General features: G+C 37.3%; 1 protein-coding gene, 1 non-coding gene and 1 pseudogene across 2 annotated transcripts in view; 2 read left to right on the top strand and 1 right to left on the bottom strand.

Annotated features, from left to right (window-relative positions):
* Positions 1 to 24,235, bottom strand: part of RNF169 (ring finger protein 169) — a 73,969-nt gene that overhangs the window by 32,836 nt on the left and 16,898 nt on the right. The window contains exon 2 of the mRNA XM_090265470.1: positions 19,376 to 19,449. Within this exon, the coding sequence (XP_090121596.1) occupies positions 19,376 to 19,449 (74 nt within the window). The remainder of the gene's footprint in view (positions 1 to 19,375; positions 19,450 to 24,235) is intronic.
* On the top strand, positions 8,821 to 8,940 carry LOC150018491 (small nucleolar RNA SNORA61). The gene has a single exon (XR_016509533.1). It is a non-coding gene; the product is annotated as a small nucleolar RNA SNORA61 (small nucleolar RNA).
* LOC150018490 (large ribosomal subunit protein uL1 pseudogene) lies at positions 16,587 to 17,252 on the top strand (annotated as a pseudogene).

Here is a 24,235-nt window from a genome sequence, read left to right as displayed (position 1 = left end):
TCAAAAAATAAAGTTTATTTACTTAGCTAAGAGGCTGAACCTAAAAACTTTCTTATTCCTATAAACCAGATATAAATGTATTGGACCAGGAGAACAGCAGAGATGTAGGCCACAGAGGGCCAGAGAAGTTGGGCCAGGCAAGACAGATGGGTCTATAGGCCTAGTAGCAACAGCTCTAAAAAATGACTTTATCGTAGTTCTAATGTCCTACAATTTATGTTATTTTTTTGTGGTCCAGAGGATAGGTCAAGATACATGACTTACAAAGAAATTTAAGGCAGAGGCATATGCTTCCTCATTCAGGGGAGATAGCATGACATTATGAAAATAAGATGGGCTTTAGTCCTGGCTGCATGGCTCAGTTGGTTGGAGTGTTGTTCTGTCGTCCGTGTACCTAAAGGCTGCCGGTTCAATTCTGGTCAGGGCACATGCCTAGGCTGCAGGTTTGACCCCTGAGTGGGGCATGTATGGGAGGCAACCAGTCGATGTTTCTCTCTCACAGTGACATTTCTCTTGCTGTCTCTCCCTTCCTCCCTCTCTAAAAAAAATCAATAAAACAGATCCTCCAGAAAGGATTAAAAAATAGTAAAATGTGTTTTGAAATAAAAACCTAGGTTCTAGTGCAGTGGTCCTCAACCTTCCCAATGCCACGACCCTTTAATACAGTTCCTCAGGTTGTGGTGACCCCCAACCATAAAATTATTTTCGTTGCTACTTCATAACTGTAATTCTGCTACTGTTATGAATCGTAATGTAAATATCTGATATGCAGGATGTACTTTCATTGTTATGAATTGAACATAATTAAAGCACAGTGATTAATCACAAAAACAACATGTAATTATATGTTTTCTGATGGTCTTAGGCGACCCCTGTGAAAGGGTTGTTCGACCCCCAAAGGGGTTGTGACCCGCAGGTTGAGAACTGCTGTTCTAGTAGTTCTGTCACTTATTTACCAGTTAGATGCTAATTACCAGAGAAAAACTATTGACTTCTGTATATTAATTGCATACTCAGTCACACTACCAAGAATACCATGGAAATTTTCCTGAAAATATTTTTACTTTGCCTTAATTTTCAAATATGAACTTTAAAAAGTCAAAGCATTATACACAGAAAAGTGTACAAATAATAAATGTAAGGCATGGTAAATTACATAAAATAAGCATATCCACATAATCACTACCCAGATCAATAAATCAGACCCCTTATACCTAACTCCTCACCCCAAACTAACCACAGTCCCAGCTTCCAACACCTGTTGTACCTATTTCTGAATTTTGTGTAAGTGGAATCTTATATACGCATGAAGTCTGTCTTCGTTCAGTCAGTATTATAGTTGTGAGATTTACCCATGCAGATGCATATAGTTTGTTCTTTGTCATTGATTTATAGTATTCTATGTTTGACTACAAAACAACCACTTATTGTTAATGAGTATCTGAATAATTACTAGGTCTTGACTAAATAGCCACATAAACCACTATGAACGTTTTTGAATATGCATCCTGGTACACATTCTGTTCTGTGGGATACATTCTAGAAGAGAAACTATTTTGTCATAAGGTATGGGTTCATTGCCATAGTTTTCCAAACTGGTACAAATGACACTCTCACCCACCAGTCAGGCAGAATGACAGTTGCTCTCAGCCTATTTGCCTACTTCAGAAGTGCCAGTTAAGTATATATTGGTACTGCATTATGATTTCAATTTGCATTTATCTTCTAAAGATGTAGAGCAGCTTTTCACATGTTCACTATTTGGAAACCCTCTTTTATGAAGTGCCTATTCACACTGTTGCCCTTTTTTCTTTCACATATTTGGGGTTTTTTCCTCTAGTAAGTTGTAGAAGCTATTTATACTTTTTTGAATATGAGGCAATTTTCAAGAAAAAGGTATACATACATATACATACAGTAGTCCCCCCCTTATCTGCGGTTTCACTTTCTGCAGTTTCAGTTGCCTGCAATCTACAATGGCCTGAAAATATTAAATGGTAATTCCAGAAATAAACAATTAGTAAGTTTTAAATTTTGTAGCGTGATGAAATCTGGCACTGTCCTACTCCATTCCTACCCCAGAACTTGAATCATCCCTTTGTCCAACAAGTCCCTGCTGTGTATACATTCCCTACCTGTTAGTCACTGAGAGTAGCCATGTTGATTATCAGATCAACTGTCATGGTATCACAGTGCTTGTGATCAGTAACCCTTATTTTTATGTTATAATTGTTCTATTTTATTATGTTATTGTTAATCTCTTACTGTACCCAATTTATAAATAAAACTTCTCATAGTTGTGTATGTATAGGAAAAAGCATAGGGTTCAGTACTATCTGCAGCTTCAAGCATCCACTGAGGGTCTTAGAGCATCTCCCCCACAAATAAGGGGGACTACTTTATGTATGTATGTATGTGTGTGTGTGTGTGTGTGTGTGTGTACACAAATGTGAATGTACATATACGTTTTTCCCCCTCATACAGTAGGTTGCCTTTTTCACTCTTTCAGTAGTGTCTTTTGAAGACAAGAAGTTCCAGGTTTTAATGCAGTTTAATTTAACATTAGCGCTTTCATACCCTGTTTAAGAAATTCTCATGTTATCTTTAAGAAGCTTATTATTTGACCTTTCACATTTAGATCTACAATCTACTTAGAATTAACTCTTTTTTAAATCAACTATGTTGAGGCATAATCCACGTATGATAAAATGAACACTTACAGAATGTACTTGTAAATAGTTCAGTGAGTTTTGACAAATGTATATATCCATGTAACCATCTCCCTAGTCAAGATATAGAACATTTTTATCACCCAAAAAAGCCCCTTCAAGCCCACTAGCAATCAATCTCCCATCCCAGTTAGCTCTAAGCAATCCCTAATCTGATGACTATGACTACAACTACAGATTAGTTTTGCCTACTATAAAATCATACAGCATATATTCCTTTTGAGTCAAGCTTCATTCACTCAGCATATTTTTGAGATTGATCCACAATACTGTTTATTAAGACATTCCTTTTATAGATGAGTTATATTCCATTGTATAAATGTACCACAATTTGTTTATCCATTCAAGTGCTGGACATGTGGGCTATATTTAGTTTTGAGGTATTATGAATAAGGCTGCTATGAACATTCATGTCTTTTGTGGACAGATGTTTTTATTTTGCTTGGCTAAATATCTACAAGTGGATTTGCTGGATCACATAGTAAGTATATGTTTAAATTTATAAAGCAACTGCCAAAATGTTTCCAATCATGGCTGTACCATTTTACTGGCATACTTCACAGGTATTGTGGGTTTGATTCCAATCCACCACAACAAAGCGAATACCAGAATAAAGTGAGTTGTAATGATTTTTCCTGGTGGAGAGTCTTGCCTTTTTTTTTTTTTTTTTAAATGCAACATCTGTGAAGCACAATAGTAGTGTAATAAAATGAGGTATGCCTGCTTACTTGCTTACTGTCACTAGCAATGAATGAAGAGTTCTAGGTGATTCACATTCTCACATTCATTTTCACACTCGGAATTGTTGGCCTTTTAATTTTAGTTACTCTATAGAGTATGTGAGGTGATAAGTATTTCCCTGCTGGCTAATTATGCTGAGCATCTTTTCATGTGCTTAGTAGCACATCATCTTTTGTGAAGTATGTTCAAACATTTTATCCTATTTTTTTAACCTTATTATTATGTGCAAGAGTTCCTTATAAATTCTGGATACAAGTCCATTGTAAGATATGCATTTTGAGAATATGTTGTCCCAGTCTTTGCTTTGCCTTTTTATTTTCTTAATAAATAATTTTTAACTTTGATAAAATCTGATATATCAATTTTTTCTTCTGGCATTAAGATATTTTCTGTTCCCATCTAGAAAATCTTTGCCTACCTCAGGGGCAAAATCTTTTTATACTATGTTTTTTATGTATAGTTGTAACTTTTACATTTAGTCTATGATCCATTTTGAATTAATTTTTGTATATTGTATAGAGATCAAGATTCACTTTTACTTATTCATAGGATATTCAGTTTGTTTCAGCACCACTGTTGGAAAAACTATTCTTTTGCCATTGAATTATTTTTGTGCCTTTGTGAACATTAATTGACTATATGTGAGTGAGTCTATTCCAGGACTATATTCTAGTCCATTGATCTATATGTCTTTTCCTTATGCCAATACCATACTAGAAAAGTCTTGAAATCTGGTAGTAAAGTCCTCCAAAAATAACAGTCATAATTCGCAGACAACACAATTCATGTAGAAAATCCACTAGAACCTACAAAAAGCTACTAGAACTACTAAATGAGTTTAGCAAGTCTGTAGGACAGAATATCAAAATATAAAAATCAATTGTATTTTTATATACTTGCATGAACAATTAGACATTAAAAAATTTTTAATGTCATTTATAGTAACATCAAAAATGTGAAATACGTAAGATAAATCTGACAAAAGATATAGAAACTGAAAACCACAAAACATTGCTCAAATTAAAGGAGACCTAAATAAATAGAAGGATATATGATGTTGATGGGTCTGAAGAATTATTATTGAGATGTCAATTCTCCCCAAATTGATCTATATAGAGTCAATGCAATTCAAATCAAAATCCCAGCAGGTTTTTTTGTAGAAATTTGCAAGCAAATATTACAATTCAGATAAATGTACAGAGAATGAAGAACAGCCAAAATAACTTTGAAAAAGAACAAAGTTAGAAGGTTAACCCTACAATAGTCAAAACAGCATGGTATTAGTGTAAAAACAAATAGATCAGTGGTACAAATAGAATATAGAGCCTAGAAGTAAACCCACTTATACGGATAACTGATTTTTAACAAAGGTGCAAAGAAAATCAATGGAAAAAGGAGTCTATCAACAAATAGTGCTGAAACAACTGGGACATCCATATGCACACACAAAAAAAAAACCCTTGGATTTGTACCCCACACCATATATAAGAATTAAGTCAAAGTAAATCATAGACCTAAATGTAAAGCCTAAAGCTATAAAACTCCCAGAGGAGAACATAAGAGAAAATCTTTGAGGTCTTGAACTGGGCAAAAAAATCTTAGGAAAAAACTTGTGAACTGTAATTTTGAAAGTTAAAAATATCTATTCAAAAGACTCCAAGAGAATGAAAAGACTGACACAGACCAGGAGAAAAATATTTGCAAAGCATATGACCTAATACAAGACTAGTATCCAGAATATACGAGGGGGAACCAAAAAAAACCAAGAAAAACCCAGAATTATCTTCTGGAGGGTGGGCCCATTGTAGTTATAGCACAGGCTTCACTGCTCAGTGAGTGTTCTAGGAACCCATCTGTAACAGCCTACCAGCTGGCATTGTTGTGAGAGGCTGCATTCGGCTCCTGTAATTTTTTAAAAGACTCTCAGTGTGTTTACCCATTTCATGATGTGTGATTTATGAACGCACCTGCCCACACCACACGGAGTGTTCAGCAGTTTTTGACCAAAAACAGCATGACTCCTGTGCCCCACCCTCCCTATTCACCAGATCTGGCCCAATTAACTTCTTTTGTTTCCCTTTTTTTTTTATTTCCCCGGATGAATAAAGTCCTCCAAGGGAAACATTTTGCCCATTTAGAAGAGGTGAAACAAAAAACAACAGAAGCACTAAAAAACATCAAAATCCACGAGTTCAAAAACTTTTTTGAGCAGTGGAAAAAAATGTCTTAATAGGTGTATTGCATCAAATAGAGAGTACTTTGAAGGTGACTGAAGTTTAAACATGTAAGAATAAATACACAATTTTTATAAATAAATTCCAGTTGGGGGGTGTCCCCTCATATAAAGATCTCTCAAAATACACGACTCATTTAAAAAAAAAAAAAAAAAAGAGCAAAAGGTTTGAACGGACACTAAACCAAGAAAATATACAGAAGGCAAACACATGAAAAAGTTTTCAGCATCATTAGTCATTAGAAAAATGTAAATTTAATCCACAATCACAAATGTTGGTGAAGATTGAGAGAAACCAGAAATTTCATACAATAGTAGTAGGAATTAAAATGGTAAAATCATTGGAAAAGTTTGGCAGTTTCTTAAAAAAGAAAAAGAAACATAAACCTACCATATAATCTAGCCATTTTATGCCTAAGAATTTACCGAAGAAACTAAATACATGTCTATATAGGCTTGTACATGGATGTTCACAGTAGCTTTATTTGTAATAGCCAAGAACTGAAAACAACCCAAATGTCTATCAACAGACAAAAAGATACAACAAAATGACAAAACCACACAGTGAAATACTACTCAATTAAAAAAAAAAAACTAAACCACTGATACATGCAACAAAGTGAGTGAATCTCAAAATAATTATGCAGAGTGAAAACGCCAAATAGAAAAGCATAAGCAACAAAAGAGAAAAAAAAAAAAAAAACCAGATCAGTTGGACTTCATAAAACTTTTGTGCAAAGAACATTTTTAAAAAATGAAAAGACAACCTACAGAATGCAAAAAAATATTTGCAAAGACAACCCAATTCAAAATTGAATAAAGGACTTGAACAGGCATTATCTCCGAAGAAGAAATACGAGTACTATTCAGGAGAACGTAAAAAGATGCCCACCATCATTGTTCATTAGGGAAATACAAATCAAAACCATAATAAGATACCCATAGGGCGACTATTAAAAACTGGAATCTTCATACATTGCTGGCAGGAAAGTAAAATGGCGCAGCTGCTGTGGAAAACAGTTTGACAATTTCTCAAGTGAAATAAGCCAAACACAAAAGGACAGATATTGTATGATTTCACATACATATCTAAAACAGACAAATCTGTAGAAATAAAAAGCAGATTAGAGGTTACCAGGGGCTGGGGGGATAGTGGAATGAAGAAATATTGATTCAAGGGTACAGAGTTTATGTTTGGAGTGATCTAAAACTTTTGGACAAAGATAGCAGTGATGGTTGCATAACATTGTGAATGTACTTAAGGCCACTGAATTTTACACTTAAAATGGTTAAAGTCACAAGTTTTTATAATCTGAACGTTTTTCCTTCACAGAATTGTAAAATTCTGTGAAAAATAAACAGGAAAAATAGTTTTTTAATTTACTAAAATCCTCACTAATCAAATGTTTTAACAAAATATTTTCTTCTGTACTAGAGACAGAAGAGTTGCAAATGCTTCTAGAAAATTCTCTAGTTTGGCTTTCAACTAGCATGAAATGATTTTAAACTATTCTCTAAACCATAAAAGCTATTATACTAATACAGTCATAACTACTAATTCTCTCCTCTCATAAATAAAAGAGATAAGAAAAGACAGTACATTGCAGAAATAGCCTGAATAACCTGTTATTCTAATTAAATTTGATCGTGCTTTTAATTTTCCAAATGTGTTATTTTCTTTGAAAAGCACAATACTTGATAAAGTTGTTTTTCTTTGGGTAGTTGTAAAGTAGCAAAAGGAGAAAACAATCATGTTTAACATTTTTAAATTTCAAGCATCCTATAAAATAACTGTTCTGTCATGCAGTCAAAATTAAAACTTACTCTTGAGTTTTTCCTTCTTGGTACTATACAGCCTACCGGCTCTTAAAGATGTATGAGATTCTTTATCCGTTTTCTGGTTCCAGAGAGAGGCATTTCAGCATATGTCAAAAGTAAGCATTTCCTCAAAGATTATATAACATTTCAGAGGAAGAAGAAAAAAAATGTAGCAAAAAGAACTCTAGAAATCTTAAAATACTACTAGTTCTATCCTGAGCCAGCTATACATCCTTATATAAGTCATTTCCCTTAAAAGAAGTGGCTCAGAAACTATATAATCAACAATTCCATTCAGTCAACATTTGATGACTACTTATGTGCAAGATATTATATTAGATGCAGTGGAGATCTTTTTGTTAGAGATACTAAATCTTAAAAAGATTTTACAGTCTAATAGGAAAAAAATATTTTTAACAAGCAGATAACCTGCTGCTTCTGCAGTGTGACAGAACAAATTTTAGACTTAACCAGGTAAATACAAGCTTCTTTTAAAATAAGTAATTTTTTTAAAAAGGAGGGGCTGGGAGTAAGGCCAGCTCAACATTCAGCTCATGATTACACAGCCAAATAGATTTCAGTGAAATGCTCAAGTTTTAATACAGTACATTGTATTTTACAGCTCATGGCAGAAATATAATAAAAGGGACTTTAAAGATATATAAGTTCAAAGATAATTAGACCCTAAAAGTTTACTTACCTTTAAAAAAATTCCTTCACAAAAGTTATATCTGCCTTATAGACATTATTCACTTCAGTAACTCATTGACCGTATCTGATTACTCTGCACTCTGACCAAGGACTAAGAACTGCATGCTTACTACTTGAATAATTTAGCCAGCAATGGGGAGAAAATACTCCTCAAAAACGAACCAGTGGGGAGGGAGAAAAAAGAAAATGGATAGGTCAGTAAACCAATTCAGAGAAAGCCTAAACCACTCATGTGATCCACAGAATTATCAAAAGCAGTTCATCTTTCCCACTACAGAAACCAGGGAGATAAGCAGTCTAGAAGCAAAGGCTGTTTTTTTCCCCTACTTTCAACCTTCCAGAGTCCAATGATTCAAAGACAAACAAGAGCACACTGGATCATATGTTTCCCAACTCCAACATAAAGCAACTATTATTTAACCATGTGGTCAAAATTAAGTACCTAACAAACTGTATAAGCAGAAGAAATGATGACGTAAATAAGAAGCGTAATCCAACAAATAAATATAACTTAAAGATGAATTAGTTATTTCAAAAGACAAAAATGACTAACAATCTCATATAGAATGGAAACATAAAATGAAATCAACCCTCCAGCTCCCTTTCCTATCGGATCTGAACACTGGTCTTGGTGGTCGTAAAAGGAGGAAAAGTAATACTGAAGCTGGCCTAACAGCTCTGTAGCATGTGGGCTAGTTTCAAACAAGGTTAAAAAAAAAATGAAATCAATTTGAAATAATTTCTCCCTGAAAATTATTTTTCATTTCAACATATTTACTGCAGATAAGCATATAACAAGTGTGTGTGTGCATGTGTGTGTGTGTGTACACATATACTTTTTTCAAGAATGAATAATTCCTCTGCCTGGCTGGTGTGGCTCAGCTGGTTGGAGCATCCTCCCATAAACCGAAAGGTCACAGGTTCCATTTTTAATCAGGGCACATACCTAGGTTGCAGGTTCAGTCCCCGACGGGGGTGTGTGCAAGAGGCAAACCAATCAATGTTTCTCTCTTTCTCCCCCTGCTCCATTCTGGAATCAATAAATATATATTTAAAATAATTTTTTTTTTAGCCCTGGCTGATGTGGCTCAGTGGATTGAGCGCTGGCCTGCAAACCAAAGGGTTTCCAGTTCAATTCCCAGTCAGGGCACATGCCTAGGTTGTGGGCCAGGTCCCCAATTGGGGGCGTGTGAGAGGCAACCACACATTGATGTTTCTCTACCTCTCTTTCTCCCTTCATTCCCCTCTCTCTAAAAATAAATAAATAAAACCTTTAAAAAATTTTTTTTAAAGAATAATTCCTCAAACAATGTAGCAAGATGGAGGACTGAGCACATGCTAATATACTTCCATTTAAAATACCATAAAATATCAGAACACTTCTTTTTAATACTACATCTATAAAAGCACAGAAAAGCAACAACAAATAATGAGCATATCATTAGCAGTCAAAACCACAAATACCCAAAAGATGGAACCTGTTTTCATATCTAAAGGTTATAAACAAGCAATTCACAGAAAAAATATAAATGGTCACTAAGCATAGGATGTTTCCCCCCCTCTAGTAATCAGGGAAATATAAATTAAAACAATGAGATATCATTTTATCCAGCAAATTAGCAAAATATTAAAAATAATGATAATGCTTTAGATTTGGGGGGGAAAAAGGGTAAGCTGAACGTCTTTTTAAAGGTAATTTGTTGATATCCACGAAACACAGTGTATATACCCTTGAAATCTGCACTTTCACTTCTAGATTTCTAAACTAAAGGAAGTATTCGCTCACTTATGTTCATGTGTGTTCAGTGCAGCATCTCTTTTAAATTTGAGGAAGAGGGAAACAATTTAAATGACCAATGATAAGGGAAAGGTTATGTAAATTATGCCTCATCCATAAAACGAAATATCATTCAGGATGAAAAAGTATATGAAAGTTCTCCTCCACCAAAAAAAAAAAAAAAAAAAAAAAAAAATCATACTGTTAGTGAAAAAAGAGCAAGTTACAGTATGGATATTATTCCTCAAAAGTCCTAGCTCCTTTCAAGTATTTACAGATTGATACAACGAAAACCCCTCTTTATGGCAGTCATCTACCTATCTCTCTGTCAAGTTTCCTAATTCACAGAGAAGCTTATACTGTAATCTAAGTTTCTCTCCAACTACTTCAGTGATCATTCCTGAAGATTTCAATATCAGTAAACTCTCATTTCCTTTATTTCCTTCTAAATCAATCTTTTCTTCCATCCTACTTGTTATCTATTCTCATGATCATACCCTAAACCTTGTCACATCCAACAATTAAATCTCCCAGTCTCACTTTTTTTTAAAGTATATTTTATTATGTTGTTACAGTAGTTTCAATTTTTTCCCCTTTGCTCCCCTCTGCCCAGTACCCCCCTTTCCTCCAGCAATCCCACCCCACTTAGTTCATGCCCATGGGTCGTGCATATAAGTTCTTTGGCTTCACCCTTTCCTATGTTCTTAACATCCCCATCTATTTTGTACCAACTGGTTATGCTTCTTAGTCCCTGCACCATTTCTCTCCCTACCCCCTCCCAGATGATAACCCTCCAAATCATCCCCATACCTATGATTCTGTTCCTATTCTGGTTTGCTTAGTTGGATTTTCTTTTTATTTTTTTTAGATTCAGTTGCTGATAGTTGTGAGTTTGTTGTCATTTTAGTGTTCATAGTTTTGATCTTCTTTTTCTTAACTAAGTCCCTTCGACATTTCATATAATAATGGCTCGGTGATGATGAACTCCTTTAGCTTTACCTTGTCTGAGAAGCACTTCATCTGCCCTTCCATTCCAAATGATAGCTTTGCTAAATAGAGTAATCCTGGTTCCAGGTTGCCTTTCATCACATTGAATACTGCTTGCCAGTCCCTTCCTGCCTGCAAAGTGTCCTCTGAGAAATCAGCAGATAGTCCTATAGGCACCCCCCTGTAGGCAACTCTCTGCCTCTCTCTTGCTGACCCCAGGACTCTCTCTTTATCTTTCACCTTTGGCAGCTCAGTCATGATGCATCCTGGTGTGGTACCGTCTAGGTCCAGCTTATCCGGGACCCTCTGTGCTTCCCGGACCTGTATGTCCATCTCCTTTGCAAAATTTGGGAAGTTTTCCTCATTTTTTTCAATTCTTGCTTCCTCATTCTGCACTGGTTGACTGTTTTTTTCCTTATGTTCCAAATCATTGATTTGAACCCCAGTTTCCCTCCCGTCACCATTGGTGTTGTGTGGATTTTCCTTCGTTTCACTTAGTATAGCCTTCACTTCTCTTATGCGTTTGCCATACTCAAGCATATCTGTCAAGCCTGTGAGCGTCTTTATCACCAGTGTTTTGAATTCTGCATCTGTTAGGTTGGCTATCTCCTCGTCACTTAGTTCTCCCACTGGAACCTTGATCTGTTCCCCATTTAGGGCCATACTTCTCTGTCTCCTCATTCTGACAGGCTCCTGTGTTTATTTGCCTCCGTGTCCCAGGTAGAGCTGTTGCTCCTGTAACGTTGTAAGGGGCGGAGCCTTAGGGATTCGTCAGTACAGGGCGACCTGTTTCACCACGTTGTGGCGCTGTATGAAGGGGAGTGCCCAGCACTCGCCCCTTTTCCAGGCACCTCTCCCACTTCTGCACCAGACTGGCGCCCCTCTAGCTGCTGCCCTGGCCGTCGTTCCCAGAATGGGTGGGTCTTCGGACGTTCTAGGACCCTGGGGCCCTTTAAACAAGCAGACTCTGCTGAAACCAGAAGTTTCTACCTCCACCCCAACCCCCACTGGTCTGCACAGTCAGAAGCAATGAGGCTTGATTTTCCCCGGTGCTGAGACTGTGAGCTGCTATGTCCGGTGAGGAGCTGGGAACTCTCCCCAGGTGTCCCTCCTGCCTTTTTAAAACTTGTGACTGCGCTTTCTGCCGACTTGCCACTGCCGCTGCTGCCGCCACCACACCCCGTCCTCTCCGCCCCGGCTCCGCCCCTCCCACCTGTCTGGATGAGTGCCTCCCCTTTACACCCTTGGTTGCTGGACTTCCATGCAGTTCGATTCCCTGGAACCTCTGGCCGTTTCCAGTTCAGAGGTAGTTGTATTCCCTCCTAGCTGTGGAGGGAGACACAGTGTGTCTGTCTATGCCTCCATCTTGGCCCTAAGTCCCCCAGTCTCACTTTTAGGCCGCTCACATTTCCAGCTGTATTTATATGCTAGTAGCCTTACTTTTACAATTTTACCACCATTAAAACTTCCAGTCCGTTGACTATACAACTCTTTCACTGTCCATCATGTACCTCATGTTCTCAACTCCCTCCTTAAATAACCATGGTCCTCAAACTATAAGAACTTCCTTGTATACACCTTCAAGTCCACTGCATCTCCCCCTTCAACAAAGTTCTGGTAAAACCCTCACCCTGGTTAAACTCTACATATTGCCTATTCCAAAAGTGTCCAAATTGGTCTTATTTCCATTCTTGACCCATGAAGCAGAGACTGCTAGATGCCTACCGAATATCCATTCTCTCCTTCCTTAGTAAGAGAACCCTGATTTTACTTAGGAAGTTAATGTACCCAGCCAAAACACTATGCTTCCAAGCTTCCCTGGCAGCTACAGAAGTCTGTCACACTGGAATATAAAATAAAGGTGATGTCAGTGGGTGGAGCTTTGGAGAAAGCTCTTTAAAAGGACCCAATTCAGGTGACATGTACTTTTCTGTTTTCTGTCCAGATGTAATTCTAGAGAAGGATCAGTCATCTTATACCACAATGAGACAGGCACACTTGAAGATGTCTAAACAAAGACAAAAGGAGCATGAATCCCTGATGCCATGGAGCTGCCATATCAGTCCTAAAATGTCTATCTTCATTTTTCTGTTACTTGAAAAAAACAAAATTCCTAATTTGTTTGAGTCATTATTTTGGGGTCTCTATTATTCACAGTAAATACAATTCCTAGCTCCTAGGCCCATTACAGCTTATTCCCTACACAACAACCAGAGACGTTTTAAAAGTATAAGTCAGATCATATTACTAGCTTCCCATCACATTTTAAATAAATTCAGGCTCCTTACCAGGTCAACTAGGCCTTCTCTGATATGGCCCTTCTGTCTCTCCCAGCTCATCTCCTACCAAATCCTCACACCATCCATCCACTCACCACTTGCACACTTAGCTCCAGCCACACTGTTTCTTGAACGAGCCAAACTTGTTTCTGTCTCAGAGCCTTTGCATTTGATTCTCTCTTGCCTAGAATGCTCTTTCCTTGTACCCTTACTTGGTTTGCTCCCTCACTTCCTTCAGGTTGCAACTTTTAAATGGCACCTTCTCTGAAAAACCTGCCCTGATCACTCTTAATCTAAAACAGTTTATTTGTGGCTCCTGATTTCCCTTCTGCTCCCCTTAACTCTTCTTATCCTGCTTTATTAATATATATTAAGTATGAGAGGGGACCAAGAAATACTGAAATTTATTAAAAATTGTGTATTTATTCTTACTGGTTTAAACTTCAGTCACCTTCAAAGTACTCTCCATTTGATGCCATACACCTATTGAGACATTTTTTTCCACTGCTCAAAAGTTTTTGAACTCGTCGATTTTGATGCCTTTTAGTGCTTCTGCTGTTATTTGTTTCACCTCTTCTAAATGGGCAAAATGTTTCCCTTTGAGGACTTTTTTCATCCGGCAAAACAAAAAAAAAGAAAGGTCGCTGGGGGTGGGTGGGGGGGCAGATCAGGTGAATAGGGAGGGTGGGGCACAGGAGTCATGCTGTTTTTGGTCACTAACTGCTTAACATTCAGCAGGTCTGGGCAGGTGTGTTTGTAAATCACCCATCATGGCACGGGCAAACATTGAAAGTCTTCAAAAAAATTCACTGAAGCCAAACACAGCCTCTCACAACACCACCAGCTGGTACACTGATAGAGATGGGTTCCTAGAACACTCACCTACTAGGAGGGAAGCCTGTACTACAAGGGGCCTGCCCTCCAGAAGATAATCATGTATTTTTTGAGGGGGTCCCCCCTTATATGTATTTGCTTACTTACTGTCTGTCCTCCCCACTAGAATGGAATCTCCCTGAGGGAAAGGACTTTGGGTATCTTTCTTACAAACTCAGAGACCTAGAGTAACCTCACAGGACGGTCTGAAATTAAAAATTTTCTACCTAAAAGTAGGTCATGGGAGTCAGTCATGCCTTAGGATAGAACCTTCCCTGAGAAAAGTCAATCTTAACCTTATTGAGCCTATTGTCTTTTTGTATCTACAATGACATACCTTGAGAATGTCAAATTTCCTTTTCCCGAACCCCTCAAAGCACAGGCACTGCACTGGAGGGAGACCATAAATTCCCATGTTCTTATTGTTATCATGTTAATTGTTGATTGTTACCTATCCTGTGTCCCTGGCTGGTTTGGCTCAGTGGATTGAGCGTCGGCCTGCGAGCTAAGTGTCGCTGGTTCGATCTTCCAGTCAGGGCACATCAGAGAAGGAAAACTGACTCCAAAAAACCTCCGCTGCCTTGCGGCATACCTCTTCAGGGGAAAGGCTAAGGGAGTAAACCCCGACAGAAAATCCGGAGCCGGAGTCCCTAAGGCGGTTTGACGTTGTAGTCAACACCGGCAACTCCTGCGGCGCACCTGAAGCCAAGCTGTATTGACTCCGTCTTTCCCTTGGACCCTTCAGCTGCGAAGAGAGGGGGAGTCTGCTGCATGGGCAACAGCAGACCCTCCATATCACCCTGCCCAGGCTCTGTAGCTTCAGCTTCACTGGAGAGGACACTCCAGCGTCATCACAAGATGTCGATTCAACACGGGAGGAGACAGATACCGTGTCACTCCTGAGTTGGACTGCACAGTCATTCTCGGCAGTGCAGATAGACTCTTAAGAAGCTACACCATCGTCTCTCGAGACGGACGGCTGCCTACGACGATACCTAATACCTGGCACACAGTAGGGACATGATGAATAAATGGATACACACCATGATCTCATTTATACTAAAAAAAAGACTAAAGCATTTGTGTGTGTGCATGCGTGCATGTGTAAGTAGATAAAGGATCTAGGATATATGCTAAACTTTTAACAGTTACCTCTGGAAAAGAGCTGGGAAATGAAGAGAAAAGAAACCTTCACATTTGCTCTACATATTCCCGCATTATTATTTTAAAAAGACAACTATAACATATGGCAGGAAGAAAATTTTAAACATACTTAGAAATATAAACCTATTCAGAGTCATAAAATTTAAAAATTCATAGTAACCTCAGTAAGCGTAACACTACCCCATGGGTGGATAATCTATGATTATTAAGTAAACATCTTTTAAAAGAACCAGATTTAGAGGAATAAAATTTCTTGTTAACTTTTTATAGCCCTTATAAAGGATTTTACTGCCACTTATACAAAACAATAAAGTATACTAAATAAAAAGTATATTAGTAGTATGTTACACATTAAATTAGTAATGATGAGTTCTGTGGAGTTAATTTCCACTTACTATCCTTTGCTCAGTATCAACTTTTAAAAACAGTCTTCCTCTAGAGATTCATCCAGGTGATTATCTATTTATTTTGTTTCAGAAAACATGCACTCTGAGACATCTTTTTCTCCATCAGGTTCTCCATACAAATGTCTACTGCCTTTTAAATTTTTTATAACTTTATTGAGGTATATTTTACATATTATATAACTCATCCATTTCAAGTATATAATTTAATGACTTTTAGTAAATTTACCAACTTGGGGAACACACCACAAATGTTGTAGAAATTTTTACCACTATAATAAAATCACTCATACCCATTTATTGTTAATTAACATTCCTACCCTATACTCCAATCAACCATAAATCTACTGTTTGCCTCTATACATTTGTCTATTCTGAACATTTTCTACAAATTAAATTATATAATATTCAGTCTCTTGTATCTGGCTTTTTTCACTTAGCATCTTTTTGGGGTTCATCCATGTGGTAGCATGCGTCAAGTGATTCATTATTTTTATTGCTGACTAGTATTCCATTGCATGAAATGTGCCATTAGTGACCTGATTTTATGACTCAAATTTCCACTTTGCAGATTATACAATAAATGTTGGGTAACTTTGGATGTTTGGAGTGTGGGGTAGAAGAACCTATAGCTAACTTTCATTTAACCCAAGTGACAAAGGTTAGTGTTTTTCAAACATACCCACTTTATACATGATGAGGCTGTCCTAGTTTCAACAACATTATGCCATCAGTCCTTTTTAAAACCACCTTCCTGCTCTTCCTTCCTAACAGAAACAAAAGTATAGTTCCCCAAGTTTTCTCTTCTCTCCCAAAGCTAATAAAAATCTCTGTTCTTGCTCTTTTCTGGTTTTTGCAGCGCAAGGAATCATGAGCAGCAAAATCTCCCGTGACACCCTCTACGAGGCAGTGCAAGAAGTCCTGCATGGGAGCCAGCGCAAGTGCCGAAAGTTTTTGGAGACAGTGGAGCTGCAGATCAGCTTGAAGCACTATGACCCCCGCAAGGACAAACGCTTCGCGGGCACCATCAGGCTTAAGTACACTCCCCGCCCCATGTTCTCCGTGTGTGTTCTGGGGGACCAGCAGCACTGTGAGGAGGCCAAGGCCATGGATATCCCCCACCTGGATATCCAGGCAATGAATAAATTTAATAAGAATAAGAAACTGGTCAAGAAGCTGGCCAAGAAGTATGATGCCTTTTTGGCTTCAGAGTCTCTGATCAAGCAGATCCCACGAATCCTGGGCCCAGGCCTGAATAAGGCTGGCAAGTTCCCATCCTTGCTGACCCACAGTGAGAGCATGGTGGCCAAAGTCAATGAAGTAAAATCCACAGTTAAGTTCCAAATGAAGAAGGTGCTGTGTCTGGCAGTGGCTGTTGGCCATGTGAAGATGACAGATGATGAGCTTGTGTACAACATCCACTTAGCTATCAATTTCCTGGTGTCACTGCTCAAAAAGAATTGGCAGAACGTCCGGGCTTTGTACATCAAGAGCACCATGGGCAAGCCCCAGCGCCTATTCTAAGGCACAGCTTAATAAACCATACTGCTACCAAAAAAAAAAAAAAAAAAAAAAAAATCTCTGCTCTTACTCTACCTTCTGCTTTAACTCCTTTTTCCACCTCCAAGTCCTTGTTTTCTCTTTACCTTCAAGCTGATAGCTTTAATATTTCTATATTCTCTAAGTTTTTGAAAAGGTACATTAGAACTAAATATCTGCATATTCTGGAATTTTAAGAGGTTTTTTATGTAGTCTCAGAATAATTTCTTACTGTGTAGAAAAAAGCTTTGTAAGTTATTTTTTTACAACCCCCAAAAACAAAAATATCTTACTATACCAATATAAAAGGAGCGTGAGGACCCAATTCAACATATGACACCCTCATTTTTAAAAGGGTCAAAGAATGCAGAGTTTTCTATTATTGTTTCTCTTTAACATGATCTTGTTAATACTGATTTATTTCATTCAATATAAAATGCTACAAATAATATTGCTGTCTCGCCCTAGCAGTGTGGCTCAGTGGATTGAGTGCCGGCCTGCGAACCAAAGGGTTGCTGGTTCGATTTTCAGTCAGGGTACCTGCCTGGGTTGCAGGCCAGGTCCCCAGTTGGGGGCACGCAAGAGGCAACCACACATTGATGTTTCTCTTCCTCTCTTTCTCCCTCCCTTCCCTCTCTCTAAAAAATAAATAAAATCTTTAAGAAAAAAATTACTGTCTTGTCTGTTTTATGAAGATGTCTGATTCCAATTAAGTGAATTACTTACCTTTATAAAATATTAAACATCGACATGTAGCATGATTATCTAATCGTTTATGAAGGTGGGTAAGAGATGGTGATGGAAGAAGAGGGCTGGGAAGGATGACACAAGTCTTGTAACATACTTCTTGCTACCAGCCTTTTTGAAGTCTTAATTATCTAAGTCAGCAGTCCCCAACCTTTTTGGCACCAGGGACGGGTTTCATAGAAGATAATTTCTCCACAGACAGGGGTCAGAGGGTGGGGATCAGAGTGGTGAGACAGGAGACATTCAGGTGGTAATGTGAGTGAAACTTCGCCTGCTCACCCCACCACTCACCTCCTGCTGTGCGGCCTAGTTCCTAACAGGCCACAGATGGTACTGTTCCATCGCCCAGAGGTTGGGGACCCCTGCTCTAAGTGATTCCCAGACAATTGGCTTGAAAATATCCAAAACAAGATGATATGGGCACAGGTAAAAGCTTTCCCAAGGGTAAACATTCTTTAGAAAATTATTCCAGTACTCCCTTACTGGCCAAATTTCCAGTTCTTCTGGAGTACTAAACAGAGTGAAAACAATAAAAGATGCCAGCCTGTTAAACCAAGCACGCCGTTGTCCGGGGACAGCCAACTGACCTGGAGTCTGCACGATCCTTCCCCATGTGGGAAGGCCACCCTCCCCTCCACACCCCCACTATTATTAGGGATTTCTGGACCCAAGGGTAGGTAGGACAACGACCATGTCCAGCTTGAAGCAGCTAGAGGAGCTTGAGACCTTCGCCCATTGTCCTTTATAAGATTACAAAGGGTCTTAATATCTGAGAGGGAGGGCTAGTTATTTTTCACGAACCATGGGTATGGACTTGGGGTGGGATTGCTGGGTGGAGGGCAGTAAAGGGGAGAAAATTGGAACTATTGTAACAATATTATCAATAGAATACAAAAAAAATAATAATAATAATACCAGTTACATGTAATTAGAAGAACCTTGCAAGATAAGGAAAAATAATATAAGCTATTATTATTAATGCTTGAATGTTAGCTTTTAACTAGCATTTAAATGCCAAGAATACCTCTCTTAGTGGCCAGTTCTTGCAGCAGGTATGTGACAGGCACTATGAACAATACTTTCATCTTTGAAAGGACAGCTTAAAAGGAGCTTAACTAAGATTAAGGTTTACTCTACTTCTTTATAGTACCATCTAACTAAGCTGGGGTAAGGTAGTGGGGAGAAAGACAGGCTCTGCATTATAAATTTAGAAAACGCCTAGGTAAATCAAAACTCCCACTAAGCATTCTTTAATGGCATTATTTCAATTTACTTTAAGAAAATGAATGGCAAAAACAGATGAAACAAAAAAAAAAAAAAGAAAAAAAGAAGAAAGAAAGAAAATGAATGGCATGATAATATATATACTATACCTTTCTCAGGCTTTCATATTCCTCACGAAGTTCCCCAGGCTTGCTTAATTTGATTGGTGTTCTGAATATAAACTCTGGAAGAAAGGGAAAAGAGACGCCTTTTAATAGAACTTTATAAGAAGGAATCAACCAATACTCTGTCCTACTGCTATCCACATTATAAATTACTTTAAAAATTAGGGTCATCTTAATTTGAATAGCCATTCATTCATTTAAGAAATAATTATTAAAGAGTGTAAACCAGGCACAATTCTAAGCACTGGGGAAAAGCAGTGAACAAATAAAGTCCTTGCTTTCATGGAGTTTCCAGTTCTGTGAAGGGAAACAGACAATAAACAAATATGTATATATATATGTGTATATATATATATATATATATATAATACAACAGGGGGTACTAAGTGCTATGGAGGAAAATATAAAATGGAAGAAAAAGATTTTATATAGAGTGGTCTGGAAGGGCCTCACTGGTAAAGTAACATTAAAAGACCTTAAGAAGGAACTATATTTAAAGCTCTTAGTTCCAGTAACATTTTAAGTGAGCTGAAGTTTTATTCATAATACTGTCTTTTTCTAGTATTTCTTTTTCAACATTGACACCAGAATCTTTTCCTGTACACAATCTAAATATTTTCAGTATATAACCTGATATTTATCTTCAAAGCCTTCAGTGGTTTTGATATGCCTATTAGAATAGTCAAAATTCTTCAACATGTCATTTCAAGGTTCTCCAGAGAATGAGCATAACTATCTTTCTAAACCACTGTATCTCTCAACCTTATTTATAATAAATATATCATATTTTAAAACCTTTTATGCTGTTTTCACAGCTAAAATTTTGAATCCAAGATATCCAGGCCCCAGGAAACACACAATATATGTTGGTTATATAAATAGATAAAAATCCAAGTTAAGAACAAGAATAAAAGATAAATCCTAAATACTATTAAAAAGGAGGGGGAAAGTACGAGTACACACTTCTACCTCCTTAAATGTACATGACACTTCTATATACACCTATGTATATTTAATGACTGAAACAGTATTTTATTTTGACATACTCATAACTCTACATCCCACTGAGGTTGATAAATACTTGTAGAAAAAGTAGGCTCCTCAAAAAGTTAATTGTCATTTTTCAGTTGTTTTAAGTATTTTAGAAAGACTCTTTATCTTAGTACACCTGAGAAGAGTGGAAGGTAGTTAGAAATAGTGCACCTAATGAAGATGCAGAAAACAGTAACTTAAAGGTCTACCAAGTACTAGAGAATTGTTAGACGCTGGGTTTGGAGATAAAACATTCTATCACCTTCATCCACTTAAAAAAAAAGTCCTGATGACTATTTTAATCATATCCCTTAAATACATTTCCAACTATAGGCAGAAAGTATTTAAGATTAGATGTTTTAGAAGAGAAGGGGAGCGCTGGCTGGTGTGGTTCAGTGGACTGAGAGCCAGCCGGCAAACTGAAGGGTCACTGGTTCAATTCCCTGTCAGAGCACATGCCTGGGTTGTGGGCCAGGTCTCCAGTTGGGGGTTGTTCGAGAGGCAATCTTTCTTGCTCAGACTCGTATTTCTTTTCCTCTCTTTCTCCCTCCCTTCCCCTCCCTCTAAAAATAAATAAATAAAATCCTTAAAAAAAAAGGCAACCCATCAAGACGATGTAATAATCATAAACTTATTGAACATATATCATAGCAAAAACTAACGTAACTATAAGGAGAAATTAATAAGTCCAAAATAATGATAAGAAAAGTTAACACACCATAATTAAAATCAGATCAGGAAGCCCAAAAGTTAGTAAAAATATAGAAAAATTGAATAATAAAATTAACAAACTTGATCATATATATTTATATATATATATATATATATATGTATGTACCCAATGAACAGAATTACATAGTCCTCAATGCAAACAAGAAAAAAATTAAAAATATATTAGGTAACAAAGAAGTTTCAAAAAATTTCAAAGAATTCATATTATATATACTTTGCTCTTGGATCCTAGGTGCTATTTTTCCAAGTCAAGTTCTCTGACTACCTGGCTGATTGATTATTCTGGTTTACCCAATTTTCTTTCTTGATAAATTCTTTTTCTGCTTAAGTTTGTGAGAGTAGTTTTCTGCTGATTAAACCTAACAACCTTGGCTGATTCTATTTTTTTAAATGAAATGACCAATAAACTAACCTCTAGTAAAACTGGTTAGGAAAAAAAGAGAAGACAAATTAATACTAAGAATAAAGAGAAGAGCCAAAAATACAGATATTAAGGTGAGTTTAAATCTCCAGAGAGTATTAAAACAATGCTATAAGAAATGATTTTACATATTCATCATTTTGAATGCCTGCAAGTACATCCATAGATTAAACTGCTGCAATCAGATGTTGAGGTCAGACTATGTGTTTTTGTAATTCTGACAGACAACATCAAGTTGCCTTTCCTTTATTAAGCCTGTATTGATGGCAATGAATGAAAATGCCATCCCCCCCATGCCTTTTCCAACACAATCAATGTTGAAACATTTTAGCTTTGCCAATCTATTAGGTGAAATTTTACATATTACTATGAGTAAACTGAGTACTTTTCATGTTTTAGTTATTTACATTTCCTTTGACATGAAACATACATGAATTTCCCTTACTCCCACTGCGTTAACTTTTTCTTCTTGATCTGTTAAAGCTCACCCTGTATAAAAAAAATTAGTCTTACATCACACAAAAATAGCGATACTTTTCCTAGTCTATCATTCGTCTTGACTTTGCTTATAGTGGTTATTTTTATATAGTTATATTAAACTTCTCTTTTATGGCCTCTGCATTTTGCATCATATTTGGAAAGACCTTCCTTGGGCCAAGATATAATAATAAATTCTATCATAGTTTCTTCTGGTACAAAGTATAAGATTCTTCTCATATCTACTTTTAAAAATTCAAAAGCTTTATTTTTATTTGGGAAGCAATACAAGGAGCATAATCCTACTCAGGCTTATAAATAAATAAGTCTACTATCCAACACAGAGAAGGAAAACTCTGACTCCAAAAAACCTCCGCTGCCTTGCGGCATACCTCTTCAGGGGAAAGGCTAAGGGAGTAAACCCCGACAGAAAATCCGGAGCCGGAGTCCCTAAGGCGGTTTGACGTTGTAGTCAACACCGGCAACTCCTGCGGCGCACCTGAAGCCAAGCTGTATTGACTCCGTCTTTCCCTTGGACCCTTCAGCTGCGAAGAGAGGGGGGGTCTGCTAAATGGGCAACAGCAGACCCTCCATATCACCCTGCCCAGGCTCTGTAGCTTCAGCTTCACTGGAGAGGACACTCCAGCGTCATCACAAGATGTCGATTCAACACAGGAGGAGACAGATACCATGTCACTCCCGAGTTGGACTGCACAGCCATTCTCGGCGGTGCAGATAGACTCTTAAGAAGCTACACCATCGTCTCTCGAGACGGACGGCTGCCGACTATCCAACACAAGAAACCAAAAATATTTTAATGGTAGCCTGGTAGAAGTGATGTTAATTTTTCCTTACTGTTGAAAAATTTGCTTTCTCTAAAATAGTTCTTGCTAACATTTAGAACAAAATGTCCAAAGAGCTTAATGTCATTATATAGTGTAAATAATACGAAGTTAAAAACCCAGTCCCCAACTTAGAACTTCCAGAGCCTTGGATAAGCGAATCCCAACTTCCTCTTCTATAAAATCAGAATACCTATTATCATGACAGACTATGAGTATCAAATGAGTATAATGAGAGTGAAAACACTTTTTAAACTATTTCAGCCAGTAGAGTGGTATGCAGTAGAATCTATAATAACTATAAAACTGTCTTTGGTGTTAGTGAGATAATGAAATTGTGGTTTGGTCTGATTTATTGTCAAGTACAATTTATAAGAAACAAAGATAATGATCCAACTCCTTTGATACATATATGAAAAGCTAAATCCACTTTGAAATAGTTATTAAGAAATCCCAAAGTTCATTATAAATAAGGCCAAGTAGGTACTCCACATACTGATTGAAATCTTACTATGCCCTAACTTATTAGAAAGTTAAAAAAAAACAACCAAAAACTGGCAGGAGTAGGGGAGGAGTACCAATTTACATTCACCAAATACTGCCAGGGATAGGGGGTGGTGGTAGACAGGGCACAGAGGATTCATAGGGCAGTGAAATACTCTGTCACTATACATTTGTCAAAATCCACAGAATGTACACCACCAAGAGTGAACCCCTAATGTAAACTATGGACTTTGGGTCCTTATATCATAGTAGGTTCATTCTTGGTAACAAATCTACCATTCTGATATTGATAATGGGGAAGGCTACATATGTATGGGAACAGGGAATATATGAGAAATCTCTGTACCTTTTTCTCAGTTTTGTTGTGAAACTAAAACTGCTCTAAAAAAGCAAATTCTTTAAAAATAATTATAATAGGGAAAGCAAAAAGATGCCAAAAGAACCAGAAAAGGTAACACCAGCCTCCTTACTCCTTAGTCCAAAGGAGTCAGTCTCAAATGCACCAATCCCTCCCCCAACTTCTATGGGAATTTTCAAGTGTTTCTGTAGCATAAAACAACTACTCACCCTTCCTTCGCCTCACAGAAAAGAAATGCTAGCAACTACTTCAGGTGGTACTGAGATGCTGAATATTTTGGTATTTGTAAATTAATTCAATGGTTCAAGTACTTTCTTGATGTCTGTCCTCTGACGACTACTCTGTTTAACAGGAAGAGAAATTCTAATAATATGATGCCTTAAGAATGACACACACCTGTAGCTAGTGACCTAAGCTGACTCTTGCATTCAGTCTACTGTAAATTTTAGGAGCAGCTATACTTCCTTGAAGGTCCTTCC

Source organism: Furipterus horrens, unplaced genomic scaffold (assembly GCF_987537825.1).
Source record: "Furipterus horrens unplaced genomic scaffold, mFurHor1.1.pri manual_scaffold_2, whole genome shotgun sequence".
Classification (NCBI taxonomy): Eukaryota; Metazoa; Chordata; class Mammalia; order Chiroptera; family Furipteridae; genus Furipterus; species Furipterus horrens.
Note: the sequence above shows the minus strand (reverse complement) of the source record. Positions and strands in the feature narration are given on the sequence as shown.